This window comes from Labeo rohita, chromosome 2, assembly GCF_022985175.1.
Source record: "Labeo rohita strain BAU-BD-2019 chromosome 2, IGBB_LRoh.1.0, whole genome shotgun sequence".
In the NCBI taxonomy this organism is placed as follows: domain Eukaryota; kingdom Metazoa; phylum Chordata; class Actinopteri; order Cypriniformes; family Cyprinidae; genus Labeo; species Labeo rohita.
Window position 1 is genome coordinate 7,144,804 of NC_066870.1, and position 10,586 is coordinate 7,155,389.

General features: G+C 35.2%; 1 protein-coding gene across 1 annotated transcript; it reads left to right on the plus strand.

The window, feature by feature from the left end:
* The first annotated feature begins 3,610 nt into the window (after window positions 1-3,610).
* Window positions 3,611-8,641, plus strand: wu:fc46h12 (uncharacterized protein LOC568958 homolog). The gene is made up of 5 exons (XM_051096242.1): window positions 3,611-3,749; window positions 5,353-5,461; window positions 6,426-6,542; window positions 8,143-8,221; window positions 8,344-8,641. Exons 1-5 carry the CDS (start codon window positions 3,652-3,654, stop codon window positions 8,433-8,435), a joined length of 495 nt encoding a protein of 164 aa, XP_050952199.1. The 5' UTR covers window positions 3,611-3,651; the 3' UTR covers window positions 8,436-8,641.
* The last annotated feature ends 1,945 nt before the right edge of the window (window positions 8,642-10,586 follow it).

The window sequence follows — 10,586 nt, forward strand, 5'->3', positions numbered from 1 at the left end:
TTAATTTTACATAGTATTGATGAATTCATTGTCACCTGCGGAAAGATGTCTGTTGGCGTTCCCATCCTTCTCAAAGGCAGTTTCTGAAGTAAAGGTTTGTTTGGTGAATATGCCTCTGTCAGCCCCTGCTGGTAGATCCTGTAACTACACATACGCCCAAAAGCATCTCTTTCCAGTGACAGCTGCTTAAAAGGTCAAGTTTTTCCATTTTTGAAAGCAGTGTATGGGCTATAATTACTAGAGTAAAATACCAGCATCACATTGGGATGAGTTTTCAAACGGGGTTGGGAATGTAGGCCTAACTAGGCGCGACTGGATTTAATTTTTATATCTACAAATGAATATGACGGTACTCACGTACCAGTGTTAATTTTGACAGCCATTTTTGATTTAGTCTTAGTCTTTATCTTGAGACTAAAAAGCTTAATAGTCTTAGTCACATTTTAGTCATTTTTAGTCTTTCATAGTTTTAGTCTAGTTTTAGTCATTGCATTTTTGGTCATTGCAACTTTTAGTCAAACTGCAGTTACCAACATTTATTTTGGTAGCTAGTTTAGTCTTCAAACAAAAATAATCATTCATTCTTTAGACCAAATCAAAGCTTATGATAAATTATAATCAAGGATTGAATTTGGGAAAACTTGAAAAAATTATGACAATTCCTTTTTTGGGTGAACTATCCCTTTAACAGTATGGAAAAAGGAGTACTTATTATTATACTTGTACTTCTACTTATTATTATATAAATATTATAATTATAGTTATATATAGTTGATAATTTTTAAAAAGAGGCACAGTAAGACAAATACGCTAGAGATACAAATTAAACTCATTTTTCACAAACAGTATGTTTAAAGGGGTCATCAGATGCCCATTTTCCACAAGTTGATATGATTCTTTAGGGTCTTAATGAAATGTCTCTAATATACTTTGATTAAAAATTCTCAACATCTTTTTACCTTCTCAAAATGAGCTCTGCAAAAATCATTTCATTTTAAGGGGTTGTTCCTTTAAATGCAAATGAGCTCTGCTCACCCCGCCCCTCTCTTCTCTCTGTGGAATGACAATCTTGTTTACATTAGCCGCGTTTAGCCGCTAAACTTCCTAACTACCACATTATAAGGAAAGGCGATCGCAAAGATTCATAAAAACGCTTATGCACACTTCTGCTGTAAGTGAAGTGGATCACGAATGATTCGCGCGAACATAGACGGATATATGTAGATCGGGAGGCGCATTCCCTTCACAAACAAATGTAATCCACTGCATCTTTAGTGGCTCAGATGTCGGGAGTAAATGACGACCACTATGTTCATTATTGCATCCAGCAACACAACACCTCAATCGCTCAATCGGAGATATTCTTGTCTAACTTACATCCCTGCTTCGGCATCGAAACAAGGAAAGTTACTGGACTGTGACAGCTGGTCTGAGGTAAGAGCTCATGTCAATCAACTATCGTGGAAGTGGCCTCTGTGGGTGTGACGTCACACCGACAGGCATCTGAGAACGGCTCGATTTGAAAAAGGGGATATTATTTTTACAGATTAATTAAAGTCCAATGCATGGATTTTGATCATTATAGGGTAGATTTGTACATACACTGCCAACACACATTAATGTTCAAACAACATGAAAGAGTGAACTTAGCATCTGATGACCCCTTTAATTAACATGTAGGCTATACATTTATTTAACATCTTTTGGTTAACATTATTGATAGATAGGTATTTAATTAGGAATGCTGTCCCTTTAAAGGGGTCATCGGAGGCTAAGTTCACTTTTACATGTTGTTTGAACATTAATGTGTGTTGGCAGTGTATGTACAAATCTACCCTATAATGATAAAAACCATGCAGTGGTTTTTAAGTAATCTGTAAAAATAATATCCCCTTTTTCAAATCGAGCTGTTCTCAGAGGCCGCTCCCACGATAGTTGATTGACATAAGCGTCTTACCTCAGATCAGCTGTAACAGTCAGGCTTCCATCATTTTGATGCCAGAGCAGGGATGTAAGTTAGACAAGAATATCTCCGATTGAGCAATTAAGGTGTTCTGTTGCTGGACGTAATAATGAACATAGTGGTCGTCATTTACTCCCGACATCTGAGCCACTGAAGATGCAGTGGATTATGCTTGTTTGTTAAGGGAATGCACTTCTAACAAAAACAGCATAATTTTACAGTTGAATGGCACTGTGGTAAAAGTAGCACTTTTAATGGATTTCAATAGGGACATTTTTGTCCAAAAGGTGCTGAGAGTAACGTTTTTTTGTACCTAGTGCAAAATAGATTTATTAAAGGAAATGGAGGTGAAATAGTACAATTCCAATAAAAATACACACCTGTGCCAAAATGTATGCAGCTGGCAATAACACAAGTGAAATGATCACAAAAAACAAGACAAAAATGTCCAAAAGGTTTCACAAGGGTTAAACTTATTAAGCTTGCTCTGGCTAAAGTGAACTTTGGACCAGTTCAACCCTTTCCACACAACGTGCTCCTCAGTAAATGTGAGCTTAGTGTGTTTGATTCTTTCTGCTGATGAAAGGTTTGGTCATTGCAGAGAGCACTTTCAGTCCAACTTCTATTAAAAGTACCGACAGATCCTTACCCTGTTCAGTGGTGAACTGACAAGCAATTCCAGATGCAGTGCTGAACCAATTCCTCGTTGAAAGTCACTGCAATATTCTGTCTTCATGTGCATTTGTCAGCCTTTTTGTGAGACCTGAATGAATTAGTATCACTGTGAACCTGCAATATTCGAGAAATCACCGATTTGGAATGACCAACTTCTCCTGCAGTGTCTTAAAGTGTCGTTCCTTTCGCCTTCACCTGGACAACCTCCTGTCGCAGGGTTTCATTCACCTTATAGCCACCCACCATCTTGCAATCTCAGTGAAAATTGGAGAAATGCTGCCAGTTAAATAAGGTTTGCCATATAATTAAATTAGCGTGAGGTGCCAGATTAACACCAATAACTTGGAGGTATCCGTAAGTGTTGTCTAATTTTGTTCTTTTTTCAAATATCTCATTGTGCTTCAGAATACAATTAATTTATATAATATGCTTAAACTGCCCTTCTACTCATGTTAGGATAACGTCAAATAGGACTAAGCGGTGACCTTGAAATTTAGGAAATTATAAGTTGTTCTCTAATTTTGAAACATATTAAGTTGACATATTTGATACAAAGAGGTTTGTCCAGTTCCTGCTGTCTACACCAAATTTGTGACACTTTTTGAAAGGACTATAAATGTTCATTGGTACAAAAAGGCTGTTTGTATCTGTACAGCATAAATAAAAAGCATATAAATCCTTAGAGGTTACACGTATTAGCCTACTAAACAGCTTTCGTATACACTCAAACACAACTCACAGCTTTAAAAAATACCACAGATCAGATGACATACAGTGAATCATTGCATTTAATCCTGGCATCTCTAAGGACAGAAGGACACACATTTAATGCTCAGTCACTTCTGTTTCTGCTCCTCACGTGACGTGGCCTTTGCTAATCAATGCTGTGGCTCCTCGTCCCATCTGACCCCACGTGACAGCTCTAATATATACATCAGACCCCGAGTATAAAACTTAAGCACATCTCTATCTGTTCACTGACTGGGCATACAGACCGCTGACGGATCTTCACCATGCAAACAAGAATATTGCTGCTGACTCTCACCCTGACACTGGGGATCAACACAATGATAACAGGAGAACTGCTTCACGCTCAGTGCAAAGTCATATGGTAAGATGCTGTTTATACCTGCAGGTTTTTATGTGCATATATTGGAAAAGATGCTTTCAGTGTATTTGCATTAATTTTATAGTGTAATAAATTGTAAGTAAATTGTAAGATTTTAAGTCACATGACAAGATTACTGATCTTTACATGTATTTACATCTCTCACTGAGAGTTTCTTTCTTCTGTTAAACACAAAAGAAGGTATTTTGAAGAATGTTGATAACCAGTTGACTGTAGCCAATGACCTACAATAGAAGTCAATAGCTAACATCAGCTGTTATCAACATTCTTCATAATATCTTCTTTTGTGCTTAACATGAGAAAGAAACTCAGACAGGTTTGGAAAAACTTGAGGGTGAGTAAATGATGACAGAATTTACATTTTTGGGTGAACTATCCCTTTAATGCACAATACCATCATAATAGCCATTTCAATTGTTAACTAAAACCAAAGTTGAAGTTTTTAAGTTTTCTAAAACTACTTAAACTAAAACCTAAGCAAAAATAAACTATATAGTCTATAAAGAAAATAATAAAAACAAAACAAAAATGATTAAAACTTTAAAGTAAATCTAAAATTAAAATAAGAACTAAATTTTAAAATTAAAGCAAATTCAAAATATTAGTAAATATAATAGTTTAAATAATACTAATAATATTAATAAATATAATATATATAAATGATACTCAAATAAATAACACTGAATTCCCTGCTCTACCTTCTGCCAAACGGCATTAAAAATAAGGAAAGGCTTAAGGAAAATCTGTTTTGAAAGCATTTAATAAATGCCTTTATTTCTTTTTCTTTAATTTCTTATGTAATTTTCATTTTTATTGCTGTGACTCACATAATTTATGATTGTAAATAATTATCACTGTTTAAAGTCAGTTTTCATTAGTTTTTCAGTCAGCATAGCAAAAATTGTGGGGGGAAAAAGAGTCTGTTATTATATTAAAACATAGATGAGAGGCGGATATATTAATGTTGTATTTCACTTGTTTTTCTGCATTTTAAAAGTGTTACTTTGAGGTTTAATATGCTTCATAATGTGCTGAATTTTTTTGTTTATATATATTATATATATATATATATATATATATATACACCAGTCTTAAGTAGCACGGGTATATTTGTAGCAATAGCCAAAAATACATTATGGGTCAAAAATATCAATTTTTCTTTTATGCCAAAAATCATTAGGATATTAAGTAAAGATCATGTTCCATGAAGATAATTTGTTTTCCTATTGTTTTCCTAATTTCCTACCCTAAATATATCAAAACTTTTTTTGATTTTTGATTAGTAATATGCATTGCTAAGAACTGGTGGTATTTGCACTCTTTGTGCTGTATATAAACCAAGACGAATCCCAAACTTGTGACTAGCACCACAAGGCTTTGATGATCTTTTATCTCTATCATCCACCATGCATATTATTCACAGTAACTGACCCTCCACATAAAGATCATCTGATTTGCATGATGCATGTCAGTGGCATGAATTCTGTCTCTTTAGTCATGCTCCAGACCCACAATCAAATTTACAAAATGACACCTTTCATGCTTTTAATCCATCTTCAGAACATGACATTGCATTATTTGTCAGGCTCTTTGGGATCCCATGCCAGGACGTTTATTTGAGTTTGGTGAACCAGATCAAGGCCTGGAGGGGCATGGCCGGCTGTATGACTGTTGGACAGAGATGCCTGTATAAGGTAAGATCATGTAAGATTGTACTAAAGCAAGCTTCTATATTATTATTGCTCATGCTTTAAAAGACATAGTTCACCCAAAAATGAACATTTGCTGAAAAATGAACTCATCCTCAGGCGATTCAAGATCTATATGAGTTTGTTTCTTCATCAGAACAGATTTGGAGAAATGTAGCATTGCTTCACTTGCTCACCAATGGATCCTCTGTGGTGAATGGGTGCCGTCAGAATAAGAATCCAAACAGCTAATAAAAACATCACAATAATCCACAGGTAATCCACACCACTCCAGTCTATCAATTAATGTCTTGTGGAGTTGAAAAAAAAACCTGTGTGTTTGCAATAAATTCATCTTAATGACATTTTTAACATCAACCCATTGCTTCCTATTTAAAATACGATCTGTAATACTGCTGTCTCCTGTAATCTTGTCCAAAGAGGAGGAGAGAAATATGCACAGATCAAGCACTGTTTACAAGTGAAAAACAATCTATAAACAGTTCTAAACAAGTATGTTTCATGTGAGAGGACAACAGAGGGTGGACTTTTTCACTGGAGGAAGCACTATTATGGATTATTTTAGCCAGAAGCAATGGTTTAAAGTTACAAACATATTAATGATGGATTTAGTTCTTACAAAAACACAACTTTTCACCTTACAAGATGTTAATTGATGGACTGGAGTTGTGTAGATTACATGTGGATTATTGTGATGTCTTTATTAGCTGTTTTGACTTTCATTCTGACGGCACCCATTTACTGCAGAGGATCCATTGGTGAGCTAGTGATGTAACGCTACATTTCTCCAAATCTGTTGAAGAAACAAACTCATCTATATCTTGGATAGACTTCTCATTTTTGGCTAACTATTTGTTTAAACAAACATTGTATTGGCATCTAGAGTTTTTTTGTATGGACAACAGCTGGTATATATTTAAAAAAAATTATGAACTCTTGTATTTTTCAGCTGGTGTCTGCCACACCTTTCGACATTGTAGCCAACCACACGTCCAGACAGTGGACCAGCAAGGAGGATCTGACCTTTCACCTGGTGGCAACCGAAGAATCTGTTTGTAGAGTGACGGTAAACTGCTCTGCTGCCAATATATTCCCCTTCATAATATCGATGTGTAAGGGATAGTGGGCTAAGATAAGGCAGTTATTACTTATGTTGTCTCCTGTACAAAGAAATATTAAGCAGCACATTTGTTTCTAAAAATATGTATTGCTAGACTACGGAATCAGAGTCATGTTCATGCAAGAACGAAAAAAGGACTGTTTTCTATTTGATTATATTTTGTTTATTCCTGTAATGGCAATGCTAAATTTTAAGAAGTTATTTCTCTTAAGTGTCACACGATCCTTCAGAAATCATTCTGATATGCTGATTTGATGCTGAAGAAACATTTCTTATTATTATTGTCAATGTTGCAAACTGTTGTGCTACTTTTTCCCCCCCAGTTTAAGTGGTTAAAAACTTGGTGACTTTTTTTGGATATACAGTCTGAACAGCATAAAAAAGGTCACCCCATTTCTGTTTGTGGCCAAAATTCACAAACAATATGAAAATAAATAGGATTAACCCTAATACAGAGAGCATTTATAACCCTAATACATACACTGTAAAAAAAAATAAATAAATAAATAAAAAAAAAACAATTTGAGTCAGCTTAAAATAATTTGTTACCCTACTGCCTAAATTTTTTTTTTATGTTCAGTCAACTCAAATAATTTTAGTCAACTTAAAATGTTAAGTTGTACTAAGTAACCACTTAGATATTTGTGTTTGCTAAACTTAACAGATGGGTAAGTAACCCAGCTGCCTTAAAATTTTAAGTTGAATCAACTGAAATATCTAAGTTGTCACTTAGTATAATGTAACATTTCAAGCTGAATAAACTTTTTTTGAGTTGACTGAACTTAAAATTTTAAGGCAGCCAGGTAACAAATTTTTTTAAGTTGATTCAACAAATTGTTTTTTACAGTGTAGAGCATTTATATACATAGATAAACATTATATATACATATATATATATATATACACACACACACACACACACACACATATATATATATACATATATAAGCAAAACATGGTCAGGTCAAAGTGTCTGAATAATTTTTGGTCCCAAATTTTATATATATTTTTTCTAGTCACAGTTTACTTTATTTTGCTATCCTCACTTACATAAATGAACTATAGTGTCCTGGCTGCACCCACTAGTAAAAAAAAAAAACAAATCAAAAATTACATCTGGCGTCTGAATAATTTTTGGTTTGACTGTATACCAGTATATACTCTAATATTTGTCATATAACCTAAAATCAAATGAAATCCATAATATTGTTGTCACTACGTCAGGGAAATTGGTATTATATAATATCATCAAAATAAGTTACACTCTTACTGCTCCACAGCAAATGTGTGGACCTTTAAAAAAACAATTAATTAGAAATGGACACTTCCTAGTTATATAATCACATGATAAAAATACAGTTGCCTAGACAGAGAGGGTGAGTTCTTACTTACCCACTTACCCACATGCTCATCTCATCACGCACTCTCTAAGTGATTCTTTTTTACTTAAAATGTCTGTTACACTGTCATCTCTTTTTTCTATTTTGAACTGCTGAAACTCAACTATTGCTTCTCAAGGATTTTTGTATTTTTTGGCTTCCTTCAGGGATTTTCTATCTCTAAAGCATGGGCCAAGGTGGAGGACAATGGCATCACATACTGCACTCTCTACAACCTTATTGATGGTGAGACCCTTTCACATGTCAACCTTTAACCTTTGACACTGTGCTATATGCTAAGATAATTTTTTTTTTTTTTTTTTCCAGTCATTCAGAGAAACTATTAAATCTGTTTTGTGTATTTGCAGGTAGCGGGCTGGTGGATGCTGCGGGTTATAAGCAGTACACGAATGAATGGATTTGTCTGGACTACTCAACTGCCAACTGCACCATCTACTGATGAGATCTACTGGTCTTTGATATGATTTAATACACTGACAAAGACCATGAAACATTAATGAATCGCTCGTAATTCTCCAAATGTAGTTTTTAGTATTTTAGCAGTCGCTCATACAGTTATATAGCTATTCATTGTTAATAATGCTTGGCATTATCACTGAGTTTGAGAGCAGAATGCATTACTGTTTGAATGACAAATAAACCAGAAACAGCAGTTGAATTGCACCATTTCTAAAGTACTGTGTTTGTTCCAAATGTTTCCACCTCATCTTTGTAATTTTATCTACCTTATCTTTCAACGTGGAAGTAAGCCGTTTTCTGTGAATGTGTGAGACTTCCAGTTCATTAGCCACTGTAGGGAAATAACGAGAAGAATAACAACATGCAGTAAAAGGTAAAACTGTTTGCACTATAAACCAGTGTGTACACAATTAAGATAATACATTAAAATAGTATAGATAAGACACACCGATTTGCAATATCAAGCAGCAAAACGAGATGTTTTGTACAGCTTCAAATAGCTGGAAGCGAATGACACTGGAAGCCAGACCCATTAAAGGGGTCCTATTATGCTCTTTTACAAAGTCTTGATTTTGTTTTGAAGGTTTACCAGAACATAGAACTTTCATGCTTGGTGGTTCAAAAAATGCATTATTTTTAACATAATTTACATTATTACAATACATTTCTCCCAGACTGGTACAAAAGGCTCGATTAGTTCCGCCTTCCAAAAAACAAAGTGTGTTGTGATTGGTTAGCTCTCCCACTGCGTTGCGATTGGCGAACAGCTTAGAGGTGTTTCAGTACTGCCACGCCCCTTGTCAAAGAAGCAAGTTCTGTGCACAACTGTTAGCGCAAGCTGGATTAAAGTGATTCTTACTTTTTAAATATGGATATTTTTCTTATAAAAACGCATCGATTTGCAACAGGAGGTCTTTATTAACCCCACGGAGCCCTGTGAGGCCCTTTTTATTATGGATGGATGCATATTGTTGGACTTGTTTTGGACTGATGAGGAGAAACACCCATCTATGCCGTTCTAAAGCTTGGGAGTGCCAGGATAAATTTACATATAACTCAGATTGCATTCATCTGAAAGAAGGAAGTCATATACACCTAGGATTCATGGAGGGTAAATAATACACTACGGTAGTGTTGGGTCCTATCGTCAACCTGCGAGATCGCTGATACATGATATTATCCTGCTAATGTACTTAATTATTTACGTACTTCGTTTCATTGCCCGAAACCAGCTCCAGCATAAGGGTAAAAGCAGTCTAACATTATCAAAGAACATCATCACTGATTAGCCTAGCCTATTCTACTGCAAGTTTAAGCATTTTAAAAAACACTTGCATTATAAGTGAAGCTATCTACACTGTATGATGAATAAATCTCTTACCACACACTGCACACGTCTGTGGTGTGTTACAGCTCTGCCACACTATTCAATGCTTATGTTTATACGTGCATCGCTAAAGGTAGGCCAATCCCCCACCTCGTCCCTACAACCACCCCCCAACCAATCCCCCCCAAACAACAATGAGAATTTCCATAGGCGAGATTTAATTTAATGATATTCTAATAGGACACCTTGTGACATCATTGCATGCAGACAACAAACGTTGTAGTCCAAAGGAGCCGTTCGTTGTAGTTTTTTAAAAATGAAATATCTCCTTTTGGCTATACAGATACACACTGCACACTGCCCACAGATACACACCGCACACTGACTAAAGTTCAAAAAGTAAAAAAAAAAAAAAAAAAAAAAAAAAACAAAAAGGCATAATAGCACCCATTTAAATTGACCAAGTCCACTCTTATGGGAAAAATAAGGTTTTGGAATTGACCATATACAACATGATCAGAGGGTCACTCATAATCTCCCATGTTCTAGGCTTGAGGGTTCAGTGTCTCCTGACTACAATATTCAATACAAACCCTGCTTTCAATATAGGAGGAAGGTTTTTAGAGATTTACAGTTTGGCTTCTGATCTGGCCTGTAAACAACCACCTAGCAACTGGAAAAAAGCTTGCGTGGACAAGCATTACTCAGATTTTTGTCAGAAAATGTTTTGTTACTGATAGAATCTGAGACATCCAATGTGCATTGTGAACAAAAGAGACTTAAATCTATTAAAAGTGCAGTATG

What these genes read in the sequence shown, in the direction of transcription:
- wu:fc46h12 (XM_051096242.1), top strand. Translation starts at nt 3,652, where the DNA reads ATGCAAACAAGAATATTGCTGCTGACTCTCACCCTGACACTGGGGATC. An exon ending in GCTCAGTGCAAAGTCATATG is followed by an intron (nt 3,750 to 5,352) that starts GTAAGATGCTGT and finishes ATTATTTGTCAG; the next exon opens with GCTCTTTGGGATCCCATGCC. An exon ending in GACAGAGATGCCTGTATAAG is followed by an intron (nt 5,462 to 6,425) that starts GTAAGATCATGT and finishes TGTATTTTTCAG; the next exon opens with CTGGTGTCTGCCACACCTTT.